General features: G+C 39.7%; 1 protein-coding gene across 1 annotated transcript in view; it reads left to right on the top strand.

The window, feature by feature from the left end:
- HECW1 (HECT, C2 and WW domain containing E3 ubiquitin protein ligase 1) overlaps positions 1-14100 on the top strand; it is a 236178-nt gene that overhangs the window by 145882 nt on the left and 76196 nt on the right. Inside the window, exons 7-8 of the mRNA XM_005425695.2 lie at positions 10936-11078; positions 13078-13178. Of these exons, the coding sequence (XP_005425752.2) occupies positions 10936-11078; positions 13078-13178 (244 nt within the window). The remainder of the gene's footprint in view (positions 1-10935; positions 11079-13077; positions 13179-14100) is intronic.

Below are 14100 nucleotides of genomic sequence, written 5' to 3' on the forward strand. Positions count from 1 at the left end.
GTGGGCAAAAAGACAGCAGAAATAAGATTGAATTCTCCTACCTGGAGAAACTAGATACCACATCAGGTTATGTGCTGGGTGGGGGAGGTTGTATGACTGGAAAAACAACCTTGAAACTAGTCAGAGAAAAATGCCTTCTAGCAGGACTTAATTGAGGACATTGTTATGAGGCATCCACCAAGTGATAACTTCTCTGTGGAGCCAAGCATCAGATGTATCTGGTTGAGAGGTCTCAGGTCCAGCTGTGGAGATGGTCAAGCTAGAACTGGCATGGAGGATCAGGCAGTTGGCAGAGACCTTTCAGTGAAGTGCATAAGACCCAGAACTAGAGGGGAGCAGGTATGAAGGGGAAACTTGCTCTCTGTGTGTGATACTCAGTACATAGGCTCTGATAAAATGTCACGGGTGTCTTCTCCTCAAGCTGTGCCAAATGGCTGAGTTTGTGGGCTGACATTTCTTTTCCAAGTGGAGTTTGGCAGTAAGAGAAGGAGAAACAATGAAATGGCCTAATTATGGACATGGGAAGGCAAAAGAGCACAGCTGGCTTCCAGCTTTGCTGTTCAGCCCCCAGGTTTTCTTGATCGCGTGCAAGTGTGCTGCTTCTCCCTTTCTGTTGTTAGCCTGTGAGGGGCAAGGGAGTGTAAAACAGCCAAGCCATGGTTCAGCATGTTCTCCTTCTGCCTTCTCCTCAGCTGATATTGGGATGTTTAACTGCATGCATTTGTGCTGCAGTCTGTGCAATCAGCCTGTCTGAACTCCTTGTTTTGTTACTGAAATGCTGCATTGGTTTCTGCTATACAGAAGACCATAGGCCTGATTTTCTGCAACCTTCATGGGACAAGGGGAGAAGGAAGACTGAAAACTGTTGCTGAATCATGGTGGTAGCCATTCTTCTGTCCACCCTTTTCACTCATGGATGTGAATATATGAAGTGACAAAATACTGAGGACTTGTAGCCATTTCATTAAGAGTATCAGTCACAAGTTGTTTTTGCAAAAACAAATTTTAGCGATGTATTATTTCAGAAGGATTATTCTTTTCTTAGATTCTCTATCACTCCATGTGAATAGAAGGCAAATGTTCTTTTTTTTTCAATTGAATGACCTATCTGATTTGTATTGGATGCTAAACTTGAAAAAATCTGGAATAGGGAAATAAAATTATTGAAATATCTGCAGACTAGGATCTTTCTATATGTTCTTGATTATCCTTGAGCAAATTCAGAAAGAGTCAATTCAGTTTTCAAGGGCTTCAGCACTAAAAGTCCTACAGACTAAAAAATGACTGATTTACTTATATTAATTAATTCTGGTATTCTTCCTCATATACTTACCAGGCTGTTCTGTTTGTATAGTAACCACCTGCATTATACAAACATGCTGGGAGCACCCTGGTACCTCAGGCAAATTTTCATCTGTCTCATGTAATATTGATGATCATCTTCACTTCATAGGCTGTTCAAATGCTGTTCAGCACAAGTTATCCTGACTTAAAGCTATTCTTCCATTGCTCTGATTTGCAGTACTTTGTACAAGGAGACATAAGGAAATGGAAATTTATTACAGATAAGGAGTAGCAAGTGACAATTTGACACTTGCAGCAGGGCTCACCGTAAAGGTGAAAGAGGCCTCACACTGAGAATTGTTCGCTGAGACAAGTTAAAGCTCAAGGTGGTGACTTCTCCTGATAGAGAGACATCATTTTGAACATGTTTCTGTATGTTTCCACATGCTCTTCAGAAACATCTGTAATGTTAAATAAGTGAGTGCCTGGAAACCACATGGCACTGGACAGCTTGACTCTAGAGTCCCAGATTAGGCAGATATTGCCCTGCCAGCCCAGACAGCTGCAAAAGCACAAAAGGTGAATAGTCCTATCATGCTCGTTGGAGATAAAATGCAAAGAAAATCTCAGAAGGAAGTGCCCATTTCCCAACTCTTGTGTATATGTAGTGGAATTGAGAAGGGTGGATGCTTATCTTCTAATATAGATAGTAGAAAAGTGATGATACTAATGACACATGAAAAATAATAACAATACTTCCATACTGTTTCATATTGAAACAATGTGTGTGCTGTCATATGGTTTGGAAACAGCTCATTTAAAAAGATTTCATTTTTCAGAAATCAGTGAAGTGATATACAGTTCAGACAAGTAGTAGATCGCAGGAACAAAGCAAAGTGGTTTAAAAAGTAGTACACATACCTCCAACTGGATAGCAAAAAATTCTATGGTTTGGCAGATAAAGTACTTAAGGTTTCTGGACTTTACCTTAGATATATTTATGGTATTTCCTTCTTAACTATGGCAGCTTGAGCAGACTGTTTCCTCAATTCTTGTTTTATTTACTGGTGAGTGGAAGGAGAGCTCTGAGGAATGGCCGATGAGATGACTGTAAAAATTGGCTGATGCAACCGCTCAGCATATTTAAAGTAGTAGGAGTGTCATCTGTTAAATAACACATTGAATTTCAACTCCAGTAATCTAACTCTGGAGGAGTAGATTGCCCTAAAATGGGAGTCCACTACTAGGTTAAAAACAATCTCAGCTTCCTGCAGTTTCACTCCTTGTTTCTTTGCCTCAGCTTTTACAAACACTATTAAAATATTTTTGAGACAAAAGAGTGTTTGGAATGGCTGCCTTATCACTCTCAGGACAGCCACATTTCACTAGTGAATTAATTGATGTGAATAAGCAGAGAGCAAGAGTGCTTAACAACTAGCAGTTAGTATGTCAGATCTGATACACAGATGTACAGGATTTTCATGCTCTCTGCACCTCAGATAACTCACAACCTTTCAAAAATATTGCACTTGAATAATTTCTCACGTAAGCTGTCTCTTGAGATTACCAATGCAAAATCAGAAGAAGGAAGCACCCAGGGGCTTGAACACCAGTGGAAGGTGGCTTCTGTAGTGCAGGCCATCATCAGTGATAGAAGCACTGAGTTTGGATGCTGCCTTCAGGAATGCCAAGATGCAACTGACTCTCTGAGTGCTGGTGTGTGACTGCTTTACTTAATGCAGAGTTATAACTTGGGCAATGATTCTGTGATCCTGAATGCTGAACTGGTATGTGACAGACCACCCAGCAGTTCTGGGACTGAAAAACATTTGCCAAAGTAGCCAGATCAGGCAGTAAGGGGTTTATGTTAGCTCTCTTCCTCTCTAGACGCTTTATGTTGGCTGATAAAATGGGTGCTACCTGATGTAGCACAAACCTAGAGTCATACAAGCAGGGGATACTTGAGCAAAGCTGATTCTTTCCAGAGCAGAGTAAAACCATTGAAGAAGACGTTTTAATATATTTGAATCAACAGTATAAATTTAAACTAAAGTGGGTTGTGCTTGGTCTGATTTTGATCTAATATTCAGAACACTAGAATGCTGTCAGCCCTACCATGGTCTCACAGCACCATTCCATAATTTCAACAGAAGACCAAAATAAAAGCCGCAGAAACATCACACTGACTGAACTCCTTACTGCCAAATACAAAAGAATATGCTGTAGAAACTTGGAGGCCTTCACACCTAAGCATGAAAACAATATACAGGTGAAGTCAAATCTAGATCCTGAATTTAGTATGAGTTTCACCAAAAGTGTCATCAGGACTGAGTGAAGCCTTGTGGGTGGTAGCTTCCCTGTCTAACATTTCTGCACACATGTCCAGGTAAAGAGTAAAACATTGTTTGACTACACAGACAAGCTGTAGCTTTACAGCTACTGATTTTAATATCTGTTGATGATTGAAGTGTGAAAGCCCAAGACAACTTCAGCTTCTTCAGGAATGGGTTGTGGTGTGAAAAATCATCTAGAGTTTTTTTTAGGATGTTATTCTTCTAGAACTGCATTTTACTTGTAACTTCTGCATCTAGAAGACTATTAGTCTTGCTAGCTTTGTATACTAGTGATGATGAGAGTCTTCAGATATTTTCAGTCTTTGCTGTGCTAATAAATTTGTAGACAATTTTGAGATGAATCTGAGGGAGAAATCCAGAAAGCCAATTTTCTGAAGGCCCTATCTGACTTGGAAGGAGTTCAGTAGAAAGGAATGAATCAGAATTTAGAACATCAACATGTGCATTTATGTGAATCCCTTTTATGTTAGGGGAAAAAACCCTCAACAATTGTGCCATGCCATAATAATAAAGAACTGCATTGGATTTGTCCCCCTGCAGTCACCGCTGTGTTCCAGCAGTCTCTCATAGTAGGAATAGGCATGTCCCCACCCACAGCAGCAGTGGAGCTCTGTCCTTGGCACTACTGACTCTGCAGTATTTTGTCTTGTCACTAAGGATTACTGTAGAAAGCTTAAGAAACTGGAATTCTTGATGAGCTTATCCAGCTGTTGGTGCAAAGTAGTGTTGTATGGGAAAATAATGACATGTAGAGGAGGTTTTTGAATGAAGAACAGAGTAATACAGACAGAAAGTGGCATGTGCAGTAAGACTAATTGTTTCATTGGAGTATTTAAAACAAAACCCACTAATGAAATATTCAGCTGAAAGAATAAATTTATCTTCATCCATCAAATGTAATTCACAGCCTTTTAAGATTTACTTCTGCTTGTATCATCCCTGTACATGAAGGATATCAGAAATAAATTTTATTTTTAATTTTATTGCTTATTCAACTCCAAATCAAGAGCCCAATTCTTTCTGTCACCAGTGTATTAATTTATCTATCTTTATTATACTGACTTTATTATACTGTCTACCAATTATTATACTGACTGTTTTAAAAGAATTTGGCTCACCCATAACTTGTCTGATTGGTGCTGATGGACGTGCCCTGTTAATTTCAGCAATTTCCTTGATAGTGCTATTGAGTCACTGGGATCCGTCTGTATTCAGAGATGCAAACAAGTTTGGTAAAAATAAAACATGGAAATGAATCACCACCAGTTGCTGGCTCTCTATGAAAACTATTCCAAGGTCTGGAAGTTGTTCTATTCTCTTATAAATGGATACAGATGCATTCTGCCAGGTCAGCATTAGCATGGGCCTTTGTTCTTTACCTTATATGTCATGCATTAAGGTCCCCTCAAGATCTGTTCACATTAATTAAAATAATCATCTGTGTCTGTAAAACCATTGCTGAGCCTGGAAGCAACTAGGCACTGAAAAGTAGGTTACTGTCTGAAACTCTTTCAGTGGTGTTTACTACAGTGTTTACAGATCGTGCTTGAAGATGCCAGCAGTAACGTAAAATCAGATATACATTTAGATCATTGAGATGGTGTGAGAGTATCAAAGTCTCAGCTGATTCTAGGTAGCTTCGATCCTGATGTCTGATTCTGATTCACTCACTGTGAGAGTGAATCTCCTGGAGGCAGCTGTGTAAAATCTGTGTAAATGAAAGGAGAATCCTAATGACTTATTAATGACCAGAGCCAAAATTGATGATACACTACTTAACCCAAGAAGAGTTAACATGTCAATATGTTGCTGTGATTTTCTTTATCATGCCACTTTTGCTCTTTACTCTCCCTGCATTTTTGTATTTCTGTGGAAATAATTAATTATACCTTATTGATTTTTGATGCCTGAGAAAATATCAGCTAAAGCTTTTCCATTGGCAGGAGCATTTTAAGGATGAGCCTGGTACAGATTCTCTCTCTCAGTGTGTAATAAGTTGTGCAATAATGCTGTAGCTCTTCTGTTAGTGAGGAATTAAAACGATCTCTCTACTGTCCTCTACTCCCTCTTTGCATTAAATGCATAGGAACAAAGCATCATTGCATCTCTTGCCACTGTAGCAAGTGGGACAGGCATTGACAAATGGCTGAAGAAGTGGGGAAAGTAGAGAGATGTAATGACTTTGCATCTAGAGCAAGTCTGTTTCCTCCTAGACATCATAATTCCAGAGAGATGCAATCGCACCCTAAAAAGGAAATAATTGAAGAAGACATTGGGAAAATAATACACACACTAACTTGTTCTATTGATCATGGTTTGTAACAATTCTCTGGGTCTGTCTATAATAGTATTTGTGTTCCATACGAGAGATCCATTTCAAAGCAAATCTCCTGCTCTCCCCACTAAAGACACTGCTTGTCAGTGCACTTCCAGAAGTGCATGAACTCAATTACTCTCAGCAGAAGGGAAGTGACCAGATGTGCTCCAGGAGTGCACCAAGCACTTTTCAGACAATAAATGGGAGTGAACTCAATCCAGGGCACCAGCCTGGAGTCACTTCATGGTAAAACCCTTGCAACACGTCTGGATGTGTTAGGTGCAGAGCACCAGCTGCTTTGCTCTCCAGACCCACTCACATTGTACCATAAATCTTCCTAATGCAGACATGGCCAAGGCGTTCCAGAGGTTAGGAAACATCAGCCTCTCCAAGGCCTCCTTTCTGCAGCTCACAAGTGCTATTTTTCCCCAGTACACCAGGGATTGTCAATCATTCCTTGTTCAGACTTTCAGACACCTGACAGACAGCCATTTCTTCTAACAGTCCTAATACTTTTCTAGAGGAAGTTAAAAAGGTTTTCCCCTCTGGAGGGTCTGTACTCTTTTCCAAAACCTCTAACTCATGGGGGTTTTCAATCTGGGATTCTTCCAAATGCAAGGGCAGCTGGTTCAGTACCTCATCCTTTCAGTGGAGGCCCTCCTCATCTTTCCTATAAAGGAGAGCTCTTGCATCCCTAGCTGGTAAGGATCAGATACCACATTGACAAGGTGGGGTCAGAAGCTGTTTCTAGGGCCAGGCCCTCTGCTGAGGCAGTCTGCTGTCTCCTTTGTGGAGTCTGCTCTGTCGTGTGTCATCTCAAATTAAAAGAATTTGAGATTTTGCAGCAAGTCGGCTGTAAAAATAAACAGGGCAATGCACTGGTACTTACTGGCTTGGGCTAATCAGTGAACAGAGATTTAACTTCTTATTTGTTACCTGCTTATCCACTGACTGCTGTACATCATATATAAATTTGTGGTCTGCCCATTACTTGCAAGAGTTTTGTTCCCTACATTTCATATAATGCATTTTACTTTAATTTTGGTTGTGGATCAAGTGAAAACTTCAAGTTCTTATAATCACTTAAATAAATTGCTGTGAATTGTTTTTTACAGCTGTCCTGTTGTCTGCTATTATCCAAACAAGCACCTAATCAGTCAGTCATTAGACAAAGTTTTCTTCTTGGGCTCTGGACTTGAAACTGTAGCTATTCTGGTAGATAAGTTACCACCTTTGTTGAAATCCATTACTGCCTTTGAGATTTTTTCTATTTGAGTAAAAGAAAGGCTCAGATAGAGTCACAAACCACTTCCATGAAGCCATTGTCAAGTTTGGTGGACCTCTGAACAGCTGGAGAGGCTAAAGCTTTGGAACAAGTCATGACATTAGAATTTAAAAAACTGCTGGAAATTATACTTTCACTTTGTTTTTTGACTGTGGAAAAAAAGAAGCCCATTTATGTAAACTTCAGTATACTCTTCTACAGTTACTCTCAGTTTAAAATTTAGTTTAGTGACTTTGTATTCCAGCAGGTTCCATGAAATTCTTGACCAGTCTTGCAGGGTTTGCACTAGTAGTTGTGATTCAAAGGACTTAAACTTTGGTGAGGAAGAATAAAAACAACCAATGAACAAGCCCATAAATTGAGCTGTGGCCCCCGTGAAAACATCCAGAGTAAAGATTGCTGGTTTAGATTGCAAAAGAAAATACCCAGTAGTCAATGCCAGATAAAAAAGATAAAAGAATCTGGCTTCAGGTAATGACTGTCAAAAAAATCAGAAGTATTTTAAAAATACTATTCTTGGGCTTATTAAGCTATAGTTTTTGTATTCTTACATTTTCTCTGCAACTATGATTATTATATTTTTTAAACATGAAAGCTGAACTTCTGACACTGTTTTAAGAATAAGAAAAGTTCCAAATAACAGAAGACTTACATTAAAAATTGTAATAGTAACATAAAAAATGTCAGCAGACTTGTTCTTAAAATGCAGCTCTTTTGGTTATCAATGGTGAAGTTTCTGAGTATGTGCTAGAAGCTTCATCAAACTTCCCTCCTCCTGAAGACAGTTGATTTTTATCTCTGTTGTAAGCAGAGATAAAAATTTTGCAGCCTCCTTTTTTACCCCTCCTTGGGATGAATTAATAATCACAACACCCCTGAGTGTTAACCCAAGGGTACTGCGGAATTTATAATTAGTGTCTTTTTGTTTGGTTGGTTGGTTGGGGTTTGGGGGGCTTGGGGGTATGGTGGGGTTGTTTTGTTTTCCTTTGTTTAGGATTTTGGGTTTGGTTTTTTTTTTAACTTAGATGTGAAGCTTATGCTTTCATTTTCACAAACTGGCCACTGTGTGATAATTAGCAAATATTAGGCAAAGAGATGATTTAATTTATTCCATCAGTAATATATTAGTACTTTAGGTTAGTTAAGTTGGATTAGACCATGAAACACAGAGTTCTTTCTCTTCCAGACAGACAGAATAGTAGAGGCCAAGCAGGATAGTAGGCCAAGGCTTTGAACAGTGTAAGTACAATCAGTACTTACACAAAAAAGTATTTTGTGGCTAAGGTACAGGATCTGGCACTTGTCAGAAAAGATGGTGAAGGACCAGAGGGAAACTAGGATTTGATGGTGATTTGCTTCCACATCCAAATATTACGTTCCAATCATTAAATGTCACAAGAAACATATTTTCAAAAGTGATTGGTGATTTTTGAAAATGGATTTGTAAGTCTTTGAGTTCTCAAACCAAGGTGTTTCACTGTGATCTGTTTTTTCAGAGGGCTAGAAGCCCATTTGTTCTACAAACAAGGATTCCTTTTGGATTTTCAGTGTGGATGGCATGAGCCTGAGGCACCTGCAGTCAGAGATTGCCTTAGAAAAATCTTGCCAGATAAGAATTAAACTAGATGAGAGCAACAGCAGGAGCAACTTCTTAGATAATGGAAAACTGAATTATGTAAAATTATCACTGTTTTACAAGCTGTGTCCAAACCCATTTCAGTGAGTTCACTTTTGATCTCAAACTGCAGTTGCCTCCAAGTGGCAAAGCCTTTGAGCTCTGCCACAGGACACTTCTGGTCTTAAAGGCTTAACTGTGTTTCCAAAATGGTGCTGGTTTTATGAGTGAGAACATCCTTCTAGAGAAAACATTTGGGAGCTGTGATCATGGGCCAGGGCCTGGTCCCAGGGCAGTCTTGGTATACCAAAATGCAACAGTTTGGCAGGTGATGGAATATGAGCACAATTGGATTTTACACTTTTTATGGAATATCCTGGTGTTTGTATGTCTTGAGGCACAGCTGTTCAAGGGAAATGGGACTTCTTCTTTGGCTGATTCCAATACATCTTGCTTCTTGGGGGCCACACTCTCTGCTCAGGTGCTGATTATTACTCTGGAAAAGGTCAATATGTGTCCTGTGCAAGGAAGGAGCTATCAGGCTTAGTTCCATATGATACTATGAAAATAAATTTCCATGCAGATTCTGATTTCCTTCAGAGTTGCACCACAAGACAATATATTATTGACCTCAGGAGATTCAGATCATTAAACCTACATTTTGCTTTTCACTTGTGGACAGTTCTCTCCGTACCTGTATGTGTGTGTGTGCTCCACCCCACAGAGACTATACTTACAATATAGGAGTCAGCAGCACAAAAAAGGAGAATTCATCAAATGGCAAATTGCTCTATGTTACAATAATTCATTTTAAAGTTAATTCCCCTCTTCTGCTTTCAAGTGTCATGGACTGGTAGTTACTCAAGGTTGTTAGCAGGTGAAACAGTCATAGTAAGACAACTTATTTTTTAAGGCAACTTTGTGTTATACATGGGGAATTCAGGTTCTCCTGTTTGGTGCATTTATCTTAATTGGTAGCCTGTTGCAAAGATGTAGAAGAAAACAAGAATAAAATAACACTTTAGCTCGTTTGAATTGTACTTCTCTGATTAATTACATTTTTGCAGGGCGTGATTAACAGAATATCCCACTTACGTTAGTTTCACTTGAAGCCATTTAAACTAAGCATCTCTGAATTAGACCATGATTCAATAGAGCAAGTGATTTAGGGCTATAACTCCAGATCTTGGTAACCCAGAGAATGATTCTGTTGTGAAGATTGGGTTTGGCAGGGGGAAAGCTAGAAAAATCCTTTCATCTATCTCAATATTCACTTAGCACAGAAGCTGTCTTCCAGATCAATACTGACCTCTCAGGTGAACAGTGGTTTGACAGTTTTCCTGCTATTGTGCACCACAGCACAAATGTGCTTTTTTGATTGATTATATTCTAGCAGTAGCAGATGTTTGGGAAAATTATTGTGACCCGTGTCACCAGCTCCACACCTGTAATGAATTTAGCTAGTCTAGGAGAAAGCAAAGCCAAGTTACCAAATATATTTCCTCCTCACTACTATTTTTAAATTGACCTTTGGGACATCTAGACAACTCCAGGTGCCCTAATGCTCTCATGCTTGTTCCTGTAACCTAAAATATCATTCTCCTTGTTCCTATCCCAGATTTGCATGCACGCAGTCTCTAAAAGCTTACTGAAACATTAGTGACAAATAGATGTTCTTATGACCAGACCAGTTGAGACAGCAGTCAACACCTTTCAATGTACTTGGTGACAGGAGCAGTTTTAGATGGCGCTGTTCCTGTTTATCTCATTATTGTTTGTGAAAATAGCCTGTGCTGTGGCTTTCCTTCTGGTTGAGCTCTTTGTGAGACTGTGGTGTGAATCGGGGTAGGAGACTGATCCAGACAAATAGAGTTTTCAGAGTTCTTCCTTTTTAAGCTGGGGCATAGATGAATAGAAAAGGAGGTATTTCAAAACAATCTATCTGAAAAGAGCGATCATGTATCATTCACCTCACTAGGTCCTCACATCTCTGTGCTGAGGTGTTCCTCTCAGCTGTAGTACTCTGTGTTGCTGTGGCCCAGCCACCAGCTTATTGTTCTGTGCCCTTCTTTTATTTCAGCAATTCAGCTTTGTCTCCCTGCCCACGGATGTCCTGGAAATAGAAGTTAAAGACAAATTTGCAAAGAGCCGACCGATCATCAAGCGTTTTCTGGGAAAGCTCTCCATGCCGGTTCAGCGCCTCTTGGAAAGACATGCCATAGGGTAAATGTTGCTGCTTACATTGTTTAACGAGTGCGTTGCTGTTCTGAAGTCCCTGGTGATATACCATTATTGTGATATAATGATGTTGAGGGGAAGTTATTAAACTGACACTTGTCTGAAATACGGTGTTGGTTTTAATTAGACTTTATAGGACTATGGGCCAGACAGAATTCCCTCTATAACCGTTTGCATGGCATTTTGAAAAGTGAGAGCTGGCATTTAGGAAAGAAAATGTTTTTTGTGTATCATGGCTGCGAATTTGGAGAGTGCAATATTTTCAATTTGAATATTCTTTTAATGTTATCAGCAGGCTGTTTTCATGTTTCAGAGAATTACCTATGGGCTAAAAACATGCCAGATCTGTTTCTTCTCTTTTAAATTTCTGGAAAGGGGAAATATTATAAAAATATGTACGTGGCATGTTGTAACTAATGCTTTCTGACCCTACCCTGCTGCCAAGGAACAACCTTGAGCTCACAAGCGCTGCCCTGCTTCCCCATTGCATGAAAGTCCTGAGAAAGTGTATGTTACTAAAATAACACAAACCAATTTAAGGAAGATGGATAGTAATCAGAAAAAGCCAAGAAGCTGTCTCTAAGCCTGTAATGTTCAGACCTTGAAGAGCAAGGGAGAAAAAGAATCATCTTCTGAGGAAAGCATATGCAATGCAGTTTCCAAGAAGGCATTTCTGATAATTGGATCTCAATTCAGCAGAGCAGCAGGAAGATGAGCTTGTTGGAAGTGTTTTTGAACAGCTGGTTCAGAAACTGGCTGTGATATTGACAGCTGAATCTACCAGAAGGGACTAAGTTACCTCCCTGTTTCTCAAGTAGAGAAGATAGAGTAGCTTTTTAGAAACCAGATGGATAAGAACAGCTTGGGGAAGGTAGAACTCTCTAACTGGTATCACTGGCTTTCCTCTGTATGAGATTTCTCATCATCTTCTGATTATAACTTCCTATTTTACTTCCTTGTTGTAAACACTGTCTATCTAAGGATATACTTTGCCAAGAGCAGTGCCTCCAACCTGCACTAGATCTGGCTCAGCTTTAATGCCACCATAGTGGCATTTAAATCTCAGGCAAGCTCAGTGAGAAGTATGCACACAAGTTCAAAGAGGTGGTAACGCAAATCTCGAGGTTGTCTCATTGTATGAGTTTCTGATGCATGTGAAACTATGCTAGCAAGTATATTTGGCTCAACTGGAAGTGAACTATGTTTCTTTCAAAAGATGTTTAAGTATTACTATTTAGTGAACCCGTTACACTCAAGATATGCTTTGCAGAGATTGATTCAGCCTCATTGTGGGCAGCTGGGAAGTTAATCTCTTCTATAGTTTCATTCTGTTCTGAGGGGTGGATGAAGTGTGGCAAAGGGAGGGACCTGCACCAGAACAGAATGGAGTCATTGATCAACCTTGTCAGGAAGGTGTTCTCCTGATATTTCAGCTTCATAGAGGTAAGAGGGGTGGAAAGAGATGAAGAGCAGTCACTCAGCCAGTCTAGAGAGAGAAGGTGGTGTGCGGGGACTGGCCTGCACAGGGTTTTGTAAACAAGAACAGGAAAGCTGAATTTTGCAGACATGGCGAAGGGATGAAAATACAGAAATGTGAGGTTCTATGAAAAGGTAGATGGTCAGATCTTCAGGGAAGCAAATTCTTGTTACAATAGCTGAAGTGGGAGTTGTTTGCTTCCCATGTCGCTATTTTCATACCCATACTGCAGAAGTTTCATTCCCACCATTCTCTCTATATTTATACATATGTGCTTGTGTGTCCCAGCAGCCTGTCTTACTCACTTACTGTTCCATTGTAATTGAAGACATTGTCCTCTCCTCTGCCATTTGTTCTCTTGTATGCAAGTCAACATGCCCTCATGGCTGGGATGAATAGCCTTTATGTATTTTATTATGGATTTTTGTAGGACACAGCAGATGTATCTATGCACAGTAGACATAGGATAGGTTATAGTCTATTGTGACAATATTTGTTTTCTTTCAGGGACAGGGTTGTAAGCTACACTCTGGGTCGCAGGCTTCCTACAGATCATGTCAGTGGCCAGCTGCAGTTCCGATTTGAGATAACTTCTTCCATCCATCCAGGTAATTCTCAGTCTTAACCCATCATTTATCTAGATTTCTAGAATTTTTTTGTTTGTTTGTTTGCATTCTTTCTCTTTAGAAATCTGCATTAATTCCTGGCTGTTCTGGGACTTTAGGTACAGTCACGAGCAAAGGGAGGTGCATAAAGTCCTGCATCACAGGATGCATCGTGAGTGACAATTTCTTCCCTCTTTCCCCTTAGGACAGAGCTACTGGTGTCTCATATAACCCTGTTATTGACTGTTCCAAATACTCCACCATATCACTGGGAGAGAAGAGAGTGGAAAACTGAAGTCTCTCTCTCATCTGCTTCTCTATCACCTGACCTAGTGAAAGCGTTTTATGGGGTGCTATTTGTAGTCATCTGCATTTGAGCACTTCAAAAGTAAAAATGGAGAATGTAATAGCAAAGATGATTAGAAAATTTCTCAATTTAATTATTTTTAATGAAAAAAGTAAATCAAAAAATAATTCTATGTTCAATTTCTTGCCTCTCTCTTGATTTGGTTTTGTTTCATGTTCTCTTGTAATAATTTGGAAGTGACTGTCATGATTGTCTAAGGTTGAACCTTGGTTTTCATGTCACAGTCTCAACAGTATTTCTCAGGGACTCTTTGCTTCTAGGGTTCTCTGCCCTCTCAGCTACAGTTTGTCAAGCCAACAGCAGCTGCATTAGTGGCTGGAAATCATTGCTTTTCACTTGCTGGAAAACCCTGATTTCTGTCTTTTCACTATTTGGATGGCATGAAAGAGCCCAGGTTGTTTGACATCTGAGAGGAGGTGGTACAGATGAGGATCATGTCAAGGGATCTTTTGGGGGAAGTTTTTGCCTTTCAGGGGTGACAAACACAGTTTTTTGCATTCTCTGTTGTGGAGTCTTGCCAGCTTCAGTGTGACAAGAAGATTGTTATTAAAATCCCAG

The sequence above is a fragment of the Geospiza fortis genome, unplaced genomic scaffold (assembly GCF_000277835.1).
Source record: "Geospiza fortis unplaced genomic scaffold, GeoFor_1.0 scaffold265, whole genome shotgun sequence".
NCBI lineage: Eukaryota > Metazoa > Chordata > Aves > Passeriformes > Thraupidae > Geospiza > Geospiza fortis.